The 16446-nt window shown below is 43.2% G+C and overlaps 1 protein-coding gene across 1 annotated transcript; it reads left to right on the top strand.

The window, feature by feature from the left end:
• The first annotated feature begins 8455 nt into the window (after nt 1–8455).
• On the top strand, nt 8456–10955 carry LOC127296476 (uncharacterized). Its single transcript, XM_051326556.2, has 4 exons — nt 8456–9107; nt 9639–9684; nt 9763–10552; nt 10649–10955. The coding sequence occupies exons 1-3, from the start codon at nt 8740–8742 to the stop codon at nt 10549–10551; spliced, it is 1203 nt and encodes a 400-aa protein (XP_051182516.1). The 5' UTR covers nt 8456–8739; the 3' UTR covers nt 10552; nt 10649–10955.
• The last annotated feature ends 5491 nt before the right edge of the window (nt 10956–16446 follow it).

Here is a 16446-nt window from a genome sequence, read left to right as displayed (position 1 = left end):
CCAAAGGGTTGTTGTGTCTGTTAAGATTGTGGTTCACCCCACACCTATATCTCCATGAGCTTTGAGCATACACAAATAAAAATATTTAAAAAACTTAAAGATAGCACATGCAAATTTACTTGAAGTGGTGATGAAATTTCATATTACAAATAACTTGGTTCAAGTGCTTGGGTGCACAAACATTATATCATGCTTATTACGTGAAAGGCTAGCAAAGAAAGAAAGTTGACGACTAAAAAAATATTGCAACAAATTCCATAGTAAATCCCACTTCCTATAGTGCAAGATAAGCAATGATTCTGTAGTAATAAGATTAATTAAAGGAGAAACTCAATTAGGCTCCCAGATGCATATGATCCCTCTACCAAAAAAAAATTCTTAGTGTCGAATTTTCTTTTAAAATAATTGTACATGTACATATTCATAATACATGTGCGTTCGTCAAGCTTCGTAAAAAAAACCAATAATTTTTGTGGTCTATGTAAAAAAGAGAAATTTTATCTTGTGAAAAACCTTATTTTTAGCGCTGGAATGTTTCTTTTTTACACGCGCCACACAACAAGTTGATTTTCAATGAAACTATTTTGTGAGTGTGTAGTGCATGAAGATATCCGTGCAAATTTTTTGTTTTAAATTTTTTGACATTTAAAAATATGGCTAAGATGCATTTCAATATAAAGGGAGCATATGCTCCCATGTGCCAAAACATCACTAATTAAAGATACTACTAAATATGAAACTTGCAAACTATCATCTAAGAAACAATAAAAATAATTACACAAGGAGTAGAAGCAGTTATCATACTTTCAACTTGTAACTATTTTACATTGTCTTTTGGGTTGCATCCATTTTAGTTTTATTTTAGCACTTGTTACTATATATAATTTCTGTAGCACTACCTTGGTGTTCTAAGCGAAAAAAATGCAAAATAAAATATGCTCCAAGTTTATTCAATTTTTCATGGTGCCTAAAAAACAAAGCTTGAAGGTTTGCAAACCAAGTGGTTGTTGATGTAGGGGGATGTGGGCATCCCCAATTTTATGATTTTCTCTTATTCATGGATGATAGTTTGCGAGTGTCACCTAACCCCACATAGCACCACATAGAAATACCAACTACATAGATTATAAGTTTGTTCATGAACCACAACTGACAAATGCTTACCATACCATGACATCACTTGATACCACTTAAAAGATTTATGTGTGTATCAACTTGAATCTAATATTTGCACTTTGTCTTGATCAACAATGTGATATTTCTTCTTTCATTATAATGATGATGTCTTGAACGTAAGCATGAATGCTCATGTAATCTTCTTCTTGTGACCAATCTTTGGACCACTCCTTGAATAATACCTTGCCCATCACTTAATCCTCTTCACTTTCGTTTTTTTCAACCTTGAAGCCAACATATCCTTCAAACATTGTCTATGGACAACCCTTCTAGTATAACATAATTCAAACATTAATCCGTAAAGATTACCATTAATTATCAAACTAAACATGTGGCTCCATTAATTCTCTTTCATATGACATTTTCTTCCTTGTGTTCTTCATGCACTTCCTTTGCTTGAATAATGTGATGAGTCAAGGTTCTGGTGGTTAAACCACTTGCGAGTACTATGTAACTAAGTATATGTGTTGGTGATCCTTGAAAATAACTATTCCCCTCAACTATGTTGTCACAACACAAGACCCAACCACGTTTCACACCCAAACCATGGTTTGGAAATAAGTAAATAACCTATTCTATAAGTTCCTATGGGTTTGCTGTAAATAAAGAGAGTGTTGAGATCAAAAAAATAAAAATAAAGAGAGTGTTGAAAGTAGCAACTAACTACCTATGAACAAACAAAAAACAAAGTAAATTAAATTAAAAGAAAACTAAAATAATTGTAGTTGTATGATTTAATGGATGAAAGGTGGTTTCCAGGCTTTTGGACTCACTAGTACTAGATGAGGAATATATGTGATCCACTATTATACAAGAGATTCATTACACGAATAAACATCTCCCTTTTGGTTATTGGGTTGCCACTCATATGTGCACTATGCATAATTCTCGCGCTGTCACTCGCAAGACAAAAGTACACTTGTAAGAGTATATTGCCCCTATGTGTGGTTTTGGTAATTAATGACAACCCCTATGAACTAATGTTTTCATTGAGTTTATATAAAGTAATATTCCATAGGTACTTGTATTCCATGTGTTGGATTCAAGTATGGATGCCATGAAGATAAAGATATACCTTGTGTATTGGCATCAAGATCATCGATTTGAAGATATATATGTGATATGATCAAGAAGAAGAAATGAAGATAGAGTTCTTATGTAGAACTCAATATTAGCCATTCTCTAGCTTATGTGATAAGCAATGAATGATCAACATCTTGAGAGCTTGATTCCAAGTGAAGAATTCAAGTTATGGCTCTAAGTCGGTGTCATGATAGTCTCATAAGTTGAGCTATAGTTGACTAAGATTTAGAGCACGCAAACAAATGAAGAATTCTTTATACACCTCAAGATAGTATGATAGAGCATGAGAAGATACAAGGTTGACCAATACAAAGAGTGAAGAATATATTCAAGCTTGGTCAACACATGAAGCATCAAGAATGTGCCACGTGAAGTCATGTGGTATGGTAAGCCTTGTCAATTATGCTTCATAAACTAACCCATCATATATGTGCCCTTGTGTTGTCTATGTGGGTTAGGTATCTTTCCATGGGCATGCATCAAAAGTGAGATCTCATATAGCCCATGAGAGGATGACGGCAAGTGGTGATCGTCATCAAGGTTGAGTTGGGCAAGTTCAAGTTGAGCATCTCGAGAGGATCATATGCTTGAATCCTGCCGCCCATTTGATGATAATGGACATGTGAAGATGTACATCAATGGAGCTTTCCCATCATAGTGTATGGGGAGCATTTGTGAGTCTTCATGAAGTTACGATGATCAAGTAAGGCATTCCGGTTTGAGTGGAGCTTGAAGAGCTATCATCAAGATCAAGTGGGATGCGCAAGGCAAAGGTATGACCTTGCTAGGTTTTCCTTTTACCGCTCTCAAGGTGGTTGTTAGGAAATCGGATTATAGGATAGATAGCCGCACTATTAAGAGGGGCTTTCGGTTGGGTAACTTGATCGCATCGTCTTAGGGAGATCAATCCTTTGCATAATTTGCATAACCTTATTGCTTCTTAGTGTTTCTCTGTGAGAGGTTCTTGATCTTGTTGCTAGCTTTACAACAAGCCCAAGTTCATCGAAAACGGAATCCGCATGCATCTTTTATTGCGTTTTCGAGTTTGGACGTCTTCACCGTTTCTTGACGGTGGGCGACTCCCTCTCTAAAATCATCTAAAAATATCATGTGAGAAGTCTTCATATTCATCGTTATCTTCCCAACAAAACTTGTTTCATGTCAATCGGGGTCCGAACACAAAATTTATCACAGTTTTTGTATAACATGTTTTCCTGCTGGCCCGGTTTCTCGCCCGGCGTGACCGGCCGTCCCACCAGATGGCCCGGTTCAAACCGGCACCTAGACTGGTGCCAACCGGGCACTATCCAGTAAGTCTTCCAGTTTCATCCGGTGCTGGTCCGACCTGTGGTCCGGTTTGGACTGGCCGGGTCAGGCCGGTGGCCCGGTCTAACCGGCCCCTGGCCCGGTTGCCTGGCCTTCTCGACGGTAGATTCAGCCCAACTTTTCCCCAACGGTTATGTTTGCTTTTGGGCTATAAATAGCCCTTCTTCCACCTTGGGCTGGATAAGTTCTTCCACTCTCTCTCCTCCAATGTTTCCTTTGAAGAACTTGCCCTATCTCTTGATTCCCCCCATGATTCTTGCTCATTCTTGAGGGATCTAAGAGAGGAGATCTAGATCTACAATCCCCACCAATCCATTTCTCCTCTAAGTGAGGGGAACCCTTTGGATCTAGATCTAGGAGTCATTTGTTGATTTCCTCCTTGTTCTTCCTCTCTAATCTCATTCTAGCATTTGTTGCTTTGGTGGGATTTGAGTGTGAAGGATTTGAACACCTCTAGTGTTCTTGCTTTGCATCATTGCATAGTGTTGAGCTCTCCACCACGATTAGTTCGAGTGAGAGACCGTGAGCTTGTTACTCTTGGAGGGAGACCTCCTAGTTGGCTTGGCGGTTGGTGCTCCGGTGATCTCTTCAAGGAAGATTGTGAAGATGCTCGGGCTTCTCCTTCGTGGAGCTTGTGAAGTGGTTGTGGAGCTTGCCATCTCCGGAGTGGAGGAAAAGCTAACCATAAAGAAAGGGCCATTATCCTTCATGGGTGTGGCTCGGAGAATAGGGTGAGCCTTCGTGGCGTTGGGGAATCCTTCGTGGGACCTCCACTCCTCCAAACGTGACGTACCTTCTTGCAAAGGAAGGGAACACGGGAATACATCCTCGTCTCTATGTGCCTCCGTTATTTCTATACTCGAGCTTACTTTCCTTGTGATAGCCATCATGCTTGAAGTACATTGATGTCTACGCACGCTTCTTTTCCTGTAGACAGTGTTGGGCCTCCAAGAGAAGAGGTTTGTAGAACAACAGCAAGTTTCCCTTAAGTGAATCACCCAAGGTTTATCAAACTCAGGGAGGAAGAGGTCAAAGATATCCCTCTCAAGCAACCCTGCAATTACGATACAAGAAGTCTCTTGTGTCCCCACCACACCTAATACACTTGTCAGATGTATAGGTGCACTAGTTCGGCGAGGAGATAGTAAAATGCAAGTAATATGGATGAATATGAGTGGTAATAACAATCTGAAATAAATATGGTAGCAAGTAAACATGCAGTAGAATAGTAAATAAATGGTGATTCGATGTTTGGAAACAAGGCCTAGGGATCCTACTTTCACTAGTGGACACTCTCAACAATGATCACATAATAAAACTACTCTACACTCTCTCGTTGGATAACAAACACCATTCATTATGTAGGGCTATAAAAGCACACCTCAAGCCGGAGTAAACAAGCTCCACAACATCCGGAGTTCATATTAAAGTAACCTCTAGAGTGCATAATAGACCGTTGCAATTTAGACCGAGTACTAACATAGCATGCACACTGTCACCATCAGCTATGAAAGGGGGAATAGATCGCATCAATACTATCATAGTAATAGTTAACTTCATAATCTACAAGAGATCACAATCATAGCTTATACCAAGTACTACATGATGCACACACTGTCAACATTACATCATGGAGGAGGAATAGACTATTTTAATAACATCACTAGAGTAGCACATAGATGATATTCAACAAGATCACAAAGAGAGATATGAACCACATAGCTACGGTAGAGCCCTTAGCCTCGGGGGAGAACTACTCCCTCCTCATCATGGGAGACAGCGATGGCGATGAAGATGGCGGTGGTGTCGATGGAGATGCCTTCCGGGGGCACTTCCCCGTCCCGACGGCATGCCGGAACAGAGACATCTGTCCCCCCGAATCTTGGCTTCGTGATGGCGGCGGCTCTGGAAGGTTTTCCGTATCGTGGCTTATTCGTTTAGGGATTTCGCGATGGAGGCTTTAAGTAGGCGGAAGGGCGGAGTCGGAAGAGTCCTGGGGGACCCACACACTAGGGGGCGCCCCCCCTCTGGCCGCGTCGCCATATTGTGTGGAGGCCCTGGGCCTCCCCTCTGGTCCCTCTTCGGTGTTCTGGAAGCTTCGTGGAAATATAAGATCGTGGGCCTTGATTTCGTCCAATTTCGAGAATATTTCCTGTGTAAGATTTCTGAAACCAAAAATAGCAGAAAACAGGAACTGGCACTTCGGCATCTTGTCAATAGGTTAATTCCGGAAAATGCATCAAAACGATATAAAGTGTGAACAAAACATGTAGGTATTGTCATAAAACAAGCATGGAACATCAGAAATTATAGATATGTTGGAGACGTATCAGCATCCCCAAGCTTAGTTCCTACTCGCCCTCGAGTAGGTAAACGATAACAAAGATAATTTCTGAAGTGACATGCTATCATAATCTTGATCAATACTATTGTAAGCATATGTAATGAATGAAGTGATTCGAAGCAATGGTAAAGACAATGATTAAACAACTGAATCATATAACAAAGACTTTTCATGAATAGTACTTTCAAGACAAGCATCAATAAGACTTGCATAGGAGTTAACTCATAAAGCAATAGATTCTTAGTAGAAAGTTTTGAAGCAACACAAAGGAAGATACAAAAGAAGCCTGGTAACCGGGTGTATACGTGAGCACGCGGCCATTGCTTGACAAGTGGCACATCTAACAATCCCCTCACACCATCAATTTCCTAGGCACTTTGTGAGAGTGGGTGGTGGGCCATGTAGCACTGAAATAGTAGTATTTTTTTTGTAACTCACTATTGTATCCCTCCATCCCAGGGATTCGGGTGTAATTTTTTTGCCTCCTCATGGCTTAAGGCGTGGGGGTCATGGATGCTGCTAACTTCCGTTTCTACCCCTGCTTCCTGTACCCCCTTGTTCCCGATCGTTCCCCTCGTATTATGCGCGCGAGCATCGTCCATGGCGGCTGGTTCATCGTCTTCTGCGCCGATTAATCTCCCCCTCTACAGATCGTGGTACTTCATGTCTCTCCATTCACTTCATCTCCCATCTTCTTCCTTCCGTTTCTTGGTGAGGCATCCATGGCGATGAGTTTTTTCACATCTTTAGGACGGCAACGGTTTTGGCACTAGTGGCGTTGGCGCTCTCCCATGCCGCCTGCGGGAATGATGAACGGTGTAGCTCGTCTGGTGGCATGGGGAACGGCGGCGCGAGCAGTAGCCAGGCAGCGATGGGCGAGGGAGGAACCCTACCATGGGTGGGAGATGGAATTGTGATGCCGGTCATCGTGGAGAACTACGTCTTGGAGGACAACAACGACATCGTCTTCATGGAGCAGCATCGCGCCAGCATGCAGGTGAGTTTGATAATCTGCGATGAATTATTTTTTTAGATAGAACATCATGTGAGGCATATGGTAATGTAGTTTTTCCATGTAGTGGATGTTCGATTTGCAGTCTACTTTTGATGCTTGGATCGATGGCATGGATGTTCAAGATCATGTGATGAATGATGGAGTTCAAGATGTGGGCGTGGAGATGGTACGGGAAGGATATTTTGCTGCAGACATAGGAGGGATTCAAGATGGTGTTCAAGATGGAGTTCAAGATGGCGTGGAGATAGAAGGGGTAGAAGAGGTTGTGGAGATGGATGGACAAGAAGTTCATTCCTTTGATGTGCTCACAGCCGGTGAGCAAGTAATATTTTATGTCATGTTTGACATTCACCATCCTAAAAAAATTACTATTGATGACAATGGTGTTTATCGTTATTATGACTGACCGCATGGGCATGGCGGCGGCCCTGCTAGCTGCGCGAGGACTGAGTCCCCAGCCTGGCGCACACGTGGAACCGTGCTCCAAAGTGACCCTGCCCGCGGCATACGGCTCGCTCTTCATCCGTGGTGATTTCACTCTGGAGTCTGGACTTTTGGACACCGAGGTGACGAGGTCTCTATCACAGTATAGGACTGACACTGCACCCGTCTAGCAACCGTGAGAATCTAGTCTAGCTAGCCTTTTAGGGATGACGCATGCATGTTCCATCGGTACAGTCTATAGAGCGCATGCATGGTTGATGAACGAATGATTGAAGGCTGGATTGCGCTAGCTCGTACGTATCTGGAGTCTCTGTCTGCTGCCATATGCGATGCTGGCCCGCGTGAGACCGGACAATCAATTTGCTTCGCACGGCATTGCCGCCAATGGTTCCGCATACTAGACAAAACCTACGTACTACGCACTAGGCGTAGAAACAAGGCGTCACTACTACGAAAATAAGCCATGAAGTTGAAACAAAGAGATTGGCTTAACCGTCGGCTTTGCCAAAGCCAGTCATAGAATAAGCAGATTAGAAAAAGCACCTCCGGACGTGCTTTTGGTGGCTTCCGGAAGTTTCCCCACTTAAAATTGAAACGGTATATCTGTTTGCTCCTATCGTTTGCAGTATTTACAAGAAAATGCCACCGAGCCGCTGCTTGTTGACCTTCTGTATGCCAAAGGATGCATGTACGGACTGCTGCTCGCCTGCTCCTTCCCGTGTACTACTAGTAAGACTAGTTATAGTAGAAAGTAACATTAAAGTAGTATCATAGATGGCTTCGTTAATTAGCCTGCAGACTCACTATATCTTGGGAAGTGTGATTTTACAGTAACTAAGTATGTTACTCCATCCTCCTCTCTCACCATTAACTCACTGCCACATAAGCAAATTTGTTAAGTTAGATACGAAATTATTACTCAAGTTACTTGCACTATGAGTCGTCTAAGAGCAAGTATAATAGAGCTGATTCAGCAGGCTATAAGAGTTGCCACGTCACAAAAATCATACGTGGAAGAGAGAGAAACAGGGAGAGAGAGGGAAGCGGGCGCTTCATCTATCGCCCGGCGCTAGCGCTCGTTACGAGAAAATACAGCTCGCTTGTAGCCAGTTGCCAGCGCTAGGCCGCCGCTTCTTCTTTCCCTCTTGATCCCGTGCGTTCCGCACCAAATCGAGTACTTCCCGCGCCAAATCTTCTTCTTCCCGCGCTAAATCGACCTCTCCCGCGCCAATCTCCACTCCATCCCCTCAAATCGGACCTCCTGCACCAAAGTCTATCCAAGGACAGCAAAAATCGCCCCCAAATCGCCTCAAGAACCCTAGAAGCCAAGCCCGGCGGCGCCCGTTGCGAGATGGGTGGAAAGTCCAAGAGGACAACGGCGCCGACGCCTCTGGAGTTCCCATGGTCGTCCGGTCAGCCTGTCCGGCCTCCAACGGCCGCATCTGTCCCGCCGTCGATGGCTGCGTCCGTCCCGCCGCCAACTGCTCAACCTGTTCCGGCCATCCCTTCCATGTTTCCGCCCGGCGTCTGGTTACCACCACGCCCGCAGCAGTCCATAGCGACCTCCTCCCCACCATGTTGGGTCGCCGGAGTACATCAACCAGGTATGGCCGGTTCATCAGCTCAAGGCTCTTGGTGGAGACCGCCCGCTGAAAGTGGATGTTCAATACAACCTACACTTCCAGCCGAGAATCTTGAGGAGTACGATCCGCAAGCATGGTATGTGCAGTTGGCCTCCATCTTGATTGGTTAATATTTATCTACATGATTTGTTAATTTGGTCTAGCTTAGTGGAACTCATGGAAATCCCTACAGACCTGACACAAAATGTTCAGTTCTGGTTTCAAACTACTTTATTTTTAGTTCTAGACATATTCAAGATGTTCGTATCCGTATGATAACAGTGTCCATATCAGCTAGCTCCACATTAGATATATTTCTTGTTGGTGGAGATATACATGTACGTATCGGCAGATTAACTTTTGGATTTGGATGCATGCTAATTGCAATGGTTGGGTGAGGGTATGCTTGCCAGTGGAGTGGTAATACTGTTAATGCTGGTAACTACAATAGCACTGTTGTAACTTAAAATCTGTAGCACGTTGGTGCTCTTGGTAATCTCTATGGCTTCTTGTAAAAATTGCATATGGCGTAGTGTCTTACAAATCATATGCAGTAGCAAGTAAAGTAAATGATATGATGTTAATGGCACTAAAAAATTCTTGACACCAATGGTGACGGTTGTGCAAGGACTGAAAAACGCTTGACATGGACAAAAGAGGAGGATCTTAGATTGGTAAGCTTATTTTTTGCATGCTCGCTCCATGTATTACATTACTAGCACAACAATAATCCCCTTGTGATAATACTGTAGGTTAGCGCTTGGTTGAATAATTCAAATGACCCTATCCAATCAAATTACAAGAAGAACGAGCAATATTGGAAAGAGGTTGCTGCTGTTTACAATAGTACCACCCCCAAAAATAGGGCAAGGCTAGTCAAGCAAGTGAAGGATCGCTTTGGGAGAATTAAGAAAAAGGTTGCATGGTTTTGTGCGAGTTGGAAGGAGGCTAATGCTTTGTATGCTAGTGGAGAATCTGATGTAGATTTAAAGAAGAGGGCAATGCAAACTTATGAGGAAGATCACAAAGGAGATGGTCCGTTTATGTTTGAGCATTGTTGGGAGTTTCTCAAAAAGCAACCAAAATGGGATGCATATTTGGAACGCCTAGAAGATCTGGAGCCAGAAAAGAGAAAGTTTAGCATTGATGATGAAGTGGGGCAGCATTTTACTCTAGATGATGCTCGAGATGAACGACCACCGGGTGGCAAGCAAGCTAAGGAGCAGCGGAAACGAAAAAGAAAGGATGAAAGTTGCATAATAGATCTTGAAGATGAGCTTAGCAAGTTCGTAGATGCTCAGAATGCAGCAAATGAGGGACGCAAAGAGATGTTAGAGACACAAAGGCGTGTGTCTAGTGAAAATCTTGAAGCTCGGAAGCTTGCATGCCTTGCAGCAAAAGATCACAAGGAGTCTGTCATGCTAGAGACGTACCGATCGTTGATGATGCAAGACACAACTGGAATGCCTGAAGATGTGAGATCAGAGCACGTGTTGGCATTGAAGTGTTTTAGGGAGAGGTTATTTGGCAAAACTGACTAAGGTATTTCCTGCTGCCCACTCTCTTACTTTAATGGTAATATACTCTACTTTCTTTCTCAATATTTACCCCTGTCTCTGTTTCCTTTTTTCCATACAGTGCTTGAAGGTTGTTGATGCAAATGGTTAGCTGCTCCTTTCTACCAAACTTTCCAACTGTGGCTTTGTGCCTTTACCATCATCAAGATCAAACTACTATCTTATTTGCTGGAGACCATATTTAGTATTTTGTTAGGCTAATGCTTTCTTAAAAAGAGTCATGTAATGTTGAATTGTTGATGTCAAGGTGCGGTGTGTCATTAGTCTCTTGCTCTTTTTCATCAAAATCAAAATTATTTTCTAGTCAGTATGGTGCTATGTATCATTTGTTTGGTGCTTGCTTGTTAATCAGTTTCCCTTTGTATATCTGGATGACATGTATGGTATGTATGCATATTGCTTGAATGGCTACATATATATTACCTACAGCGGATCTCAACATACACATGCAGTCATTAAATGCCAAAAGCACCTAAAAGCCAGCCTAATAGCTCTCCCATTGTATGATCTGGCTTTATGATGGGCTGTAGGTGACGTGGCCTGGCTATAGAGCCAGCAACGGGTGGTACTATTGTTCTTGCTCTAATCACCACGATGTACAACTGGAGTACTTCACTATAGATCATTATTGTGTTGGTCTATGCATGCAGCGCTTTTTTTCTTACAGAACCACATGCATACTTTGCCTAGTTCTTCATTAATGTGGGTAATTAAGGTTTCTAATTGATGTGCACGTCGGCAAGGTTCCCTAATTGATGCTCGTTGGGCATGCATGCCACGCATGAGAGATAAAAAAAAATTGACACACAATATTACAAGGTAGGTAAATCAAAATTATCGGGCAAGCTATGTAGTGATCAATTTTCGTCTTTGAAATGAGCCATTTCCTACATATTACACATAAATCATCTACAAATTTACGTTCTAATGATTTTGAGGGCATTTCAGACAATTTATCAGTTTACAGCCAAACAACCAGTTGATTTGCCAAAGAGTAAAACTGAAAACAGCCTGCACAACTGCTTTTTCTGGAAAACACAACAGCCACCCGCAGCCAGCCCAAACAAATATGCCCCAAATATGTACCCCGGGAACATCTAGTTTTCCATATCTAGGGTACCAAATGAGTAACCTACTACTAGTGCTTCATCCTCAACGGTCAGCTTGCTCGCCCGCGGAGGCATTTCTTCCATCCAACCAGCTAAAAATCCATAGAGTTCGGTCAACTAGCCTTTTTTTTAAGTCTCAGGGTCGCACGCTTCGCCTTTCTGCCCGCGCCTAGACGAAAAGGCCAAAAGTTACGTCTAGCCGTGCAAGCTCGGATATGTCGCGAGCTTGTGTGCTTTCTCGAAAAGCCGTCGCTAGAGAAAGTTCTTCACCTCCATTACTCCATACCCCCTACATATCACCGCTTGGCTCACTGCTAAGTTTAGCATCGCCATCTCTCCCCTTTCGAGCTCTTCATTCCGGCGAGGTGCTTCGTCGATGAGCGGGCAAGCGGCGGCATCTACCTAGGTCGTTGTAGGACGGCGGCGGAAAGCGGTCTCCCTCGTCTTCTCCGACCTCTTCGCTGCTTTCTCTTCTCCTCTGATGGCGGTGAGTACTTCAAACCCTAGGTAGTTAGGATATATTTGAGCATGTTGTACATCTGAGTAAATGGTTCAGTACCGAAGATGAGTTTAGTTAGGCCCTACTCGATACCGAGAACTTTCCATCCTTTCTTCCTGAGACCTAGGACAAGCCGTTGCCGAAGATGCAGAGATGATATCGGTGCATGGCATGTGGTCTATTGTAGTGTACTAGGATCACAATCTTGCTTGTGCCATGCCAGCTAGGAAGAGGATGATCAAGGTAGGTAAACCCGACAACACAGGGAACTTGGAGGGGATAAAGAGCACTATGAAGTGACCTCCATTCATGCCCACCTTCATCCTCAACTAGATGTGTGACATCATCAAGAGTGGTGTATAGACATAAAGGGGTTTAAGGAGAGGTGCACTTGAACAATGTTGGTGTTCGAGTTATGTGCCTCGAACGTGTCCTCACATCAACCTGCAAGTGGAGAAGCGGGTGGACCCATGTCTCCAATTTGAGAGACCTAAGCGGTGCCGGCTGGGGCGACGACACCTTCACGTACCATTGTCCTAGAGGGAAAGCACTACAAAGGCCATGTCGCCACATGCTTTAGTTCATAACCGGTCATGTTTTTCAGTTCTTCTAACATGCCACTACTAACACACTGTCACAACCATGTCTTAGGATCACCCCAAAGACCCCGAGTATGTGAACCATCTAATCGCCAACTACAACCAGATGCAACACATCTTTGTTTCCCTTGCCACCGACAGATATTCCATTGGCTCCAGTGAGCCTCTGGATACACATTGCACTGACAACATAAAGATCCAGGAGTTCGAGACCATCGTGGCTGATGACGACTATCAACAGGTTCCCTCTCCTGGTATTGGTGCTAGTGTTGCTACTTATGCTGGTCCTGGCAGTAGTGCTGCTTTTGTTGATGGTGGTAGTTTTTCCTATGTTTTGAAACTTTAGTTTCCTGTAAAGTGGGACCCGTACAATCTTCTGCTACTACCCTACAAATCCTAATTATGCAAGACTAGTAGTAGTACTTTATCGACACTTAGTGCACTCAATGCTTCACATGGTTCCAACCAGGGGCGGTGTTGAGCCAGTGCAGCTGGTACGGCCGCACTGGGCCCCCGGCTGCTAGGGGCCCCTCCCCTCGTATATACATGCATGCAGGCCCGTTGGTGGAGGAAAAGAAGATAAACCAAATCAGCCCAATCTTAGCACCTAGTATCGCTAATCGCTTCCAGTATAACCTGCCTCCGTCGTCGCATTGTATTCTCGACCGAGTTCTGCTTTGGCTACCCCTCCTTGTACTTTCCCTGTTCCCCATACGCCAATAACCGCAGACGATGGAGGTCGGGTTCCCGGTTAGAGCCATTTTTTAGGGAATTAATGGAGGAGGAGAGCTTGATTTGTTGATTCTCAATGAATCCCTTCTCAATCTGCAATATTCGGTAGAATCCCCTCCTATATACTACCCCTATGTCAATCTGCTTCTGTTCATCTGATTTGATCTATACTCCTTTAATCCCCATAAGTTTGACTTTAGGGAGACAAAAATGTTGAAGAAAGGGTCAGCCGGAAGGAGAGTAGAGGATTGGCGGCAGCTGCTGGCCAGGAGTTCAAGGAGTGGCACCCGACGGCAAGGGGACTGCCGTCGGTGGCACTTGCAGCCAGGAACCAGCAACCAACGCCGTAGTGCAAGGGAAACCCGGTGGCAAGAGCAACCAATCAAGCTTCATCCCAGGTGCTTTTGTTTAATTTTTTTAATTTCATGTCGTAATCCCTGTAGCGTTTGTGTATCCGCTTGTGTGTTAAGATGTCATCTAAGAATTGTATGTCTGGTTATGAAAAGTGAAAAAAAGAGTGTCTATTCAAAATTAAGACAAAACCATAGCTGCCATGTTTCCTGAACGGTGGGAACGGGGGACGGATTCAGGGTACGGGAGTCGGTGGCTGTCAAAACCAGGGAACGTAAGGGGTATACATCTCTGGATCGATCCCGTTTGATAGGGGACGCGATCCCATTTGATTCGGTACGGCGAATCCGGAACGATACTGTGGGACGAGGTACGTGAATCTAAACTAGTTGAGACGATAACCCCAGACATGATATTCAGTTAAGGTATACAGGAAGTACAGAACTGAACTTAACATTAAAATTTGAAATTCTGACAAACCAAAGTAACAAAATACTGAACTTAACATTAAAATTCGAAATTCGAAATTCAAGTCCTCTGAACTTTTCTTGGTGGTTCAACTTCAGCAGGTTCATCCTCCAAGCTAGCCCAACGCAGCTGCTCAAGCTTCAAGCTTGAATCCTCCAACAAACTATTGTCAGGATCAACATCCCACTTATAATGTGGACCTGAGTTATAGCCCTCTGAAACCTTTTCTTAAAACGCTCATTTGCATGAATGTAGACAAGTTTATCAGCTGTCTTTGCATTCAGAGGGTTTCTCTTCACACTATGTATGAATGAGTAGGTACTCCAGTTTCTTTCAGTAGAGGAGCTACTTATTGGCTGAGACAATACTTTCTTTGCCACCTCATTTAAATGTGGAGTTTGTGAACCATAACTGAACCACCAATCTATGTCATTCATAGTGGCAGCATCAGCTTGAACAACTGCCATTGCAAACAAACCTTTCTTCATTATAAAGGTGTTAAACTCCTCACGCAAAAGAGCAAACTCATTTTCATCTTCTGCGATTCTATTTAGAGCATCCATAACACCCTGGATAACCTCAGTGTCCTCGTTTGGAGCTTTCCTTTGACCACCACGAGGAGCAGGAGTTGCAAGATACGCTTTATCATAATATTTTGGAGAAAGAGCAAAATCTAAGCAATGAAATGGCCAGTTCATCTTTGCCCACCGCTCAATAATAATTGTCTCAACATCATTCCAATCATTCATGTGAGGGTAATCTTCCTTTGTCATGACTTTTTTTATTTGGCCAAGCATGTTGTCCATTTTTTTATATATGTCATCAACTTTTGGACCTTCTCCATCGCTGAACTTGATTACCATATACAGTGGTTTTGTGATATCAAGGATGACTTGAACTTCATCCCATAATATTTTGGACAATGGCATTTGCTGCATCTCTTGTTTGTCCATCAGAAGACTTAACCAACACTTTCCACTTGTTTGTGACAACTGTAGTTGTAAGTGCCTCTCTCACTTCCATAAGCCTCTTCAGCAAAATATAATGGCTTGCAAATCTAGTTTTTGAGACCTTCAAAAGATCCAACTCGGAATTACCTCTAAAGAGATTTAGAAAGTGCTGGTGGTTCCTAAAGAACTTTACAGTTACTTTCGCAGTCTGATATGTATCAACCATCCAAGCAAACTTATTTGCAAAATCTTTGAACACTAGATTCAGTGTATGAACCACACATGGAGACCAGAATATATGCTTATGTACCTATTAAATAAAAAAGAGAAACACAATTAATGAATACAGTAAAATTTGATTGGATATATGTAACTGTAACTACTAAAATCAATGCAGCAAACTAGGAGAAACATACCCTCTGAATTTCTATTCCTGCAACTTATGAAATACCAAGAAACACTCTCCAAATATTTATGTATAGGAGCCCAATTTTTTCGCTTGCACTGGCCCCTAGCATCTCAGGACCGGCCCTGGTTCCAACCATTGACAGGGAGGAGCAGGGTATTGATGACCCACAAGTATAGGGGATCGCAACAGTCTTCGAGGGAAGTAAAACCCAATTTATTGATTCGACACAAGGGGAGACAAAGAACACTTGGAAGCCTTAACAGCGGAGTTGTCAATTCAATCGCACTGAAACAGACTTGCTCGCAAGAGTTTATCGATAATGTGAGTTTATAGCGATGGCGATGGCGAAATAACAGCAGCAGAGTAACAAAGACAGCAGTAGTGATTTTAGTAAACAGCAGGATTAAAATACTGTAGGCACGGGGACGGATGATGGGCGTTGCATGGATGAGAGAAACTCATGTAACAATCATAGCAGGGCATTTGCAGATAATAATAAAACGGTGTCCAAGTACAAAGCAATCAATAGGCATGTGTTCCATATATAGTCGTGCGTGCTCGCAATGAGAAACTTGCACAACATCTTTTGTCCTACCAGCCGGTGGCAGCCGGGCCTAAAGGGAAACTACTGGATATTAAGGTACTCCTTTTAATAGAGTACCGGAGCAAAGCATTAACACTCCGTGAACACATGTGATCCTCACATCGCTACCATTCCCTCCGGTTGTCCCGATTTCTGTCA

Source organism: Lolium perenne, chromosome 4, assembly GCF_019359855.2.
Source record: "Lolium perenne isolate Kyuss_39 chromosome 4, Kyuss_2.0, whole genome shotgun sequence".
Lineage (NCBI taxonomy): Eukaryota > Viridiplantae > Streptophyta > Magnoliopsida > Poales > Poaceae > Lolium > Lolium perenne.
This window is presented reverse-complemented; position numbering and strand designations above follow the sequence as displayed.

What these genes read in the sequence shown, in the direction of transcription:
- LOC127296476 (XM_051326556.2), top strand. Translation starts at nt 8,740, where the DNA reads ATGGGTGGAAAGTCCAAGAGGACAACGGCGCCGACGCCTCTGGAGTTC. An exon ending in GAGTACGATCCGCAAGCATG is followed by an intron (nt 9,108 to 9,638) that starts GTATGTGCAGTT and finishes CGGTTGTGCAAG; the next exon opens with GACTGAAAAACGCTTGACAT. An exon ending in AAGAGGAGGATCTTAGATTG is followed by an intron (nt 9,685 to 9,762) that starts GTAAGCTTATTT and finishes ATAATACTGTAG; the next exon opens with GTTAGCGCTTGGTTGAATAA.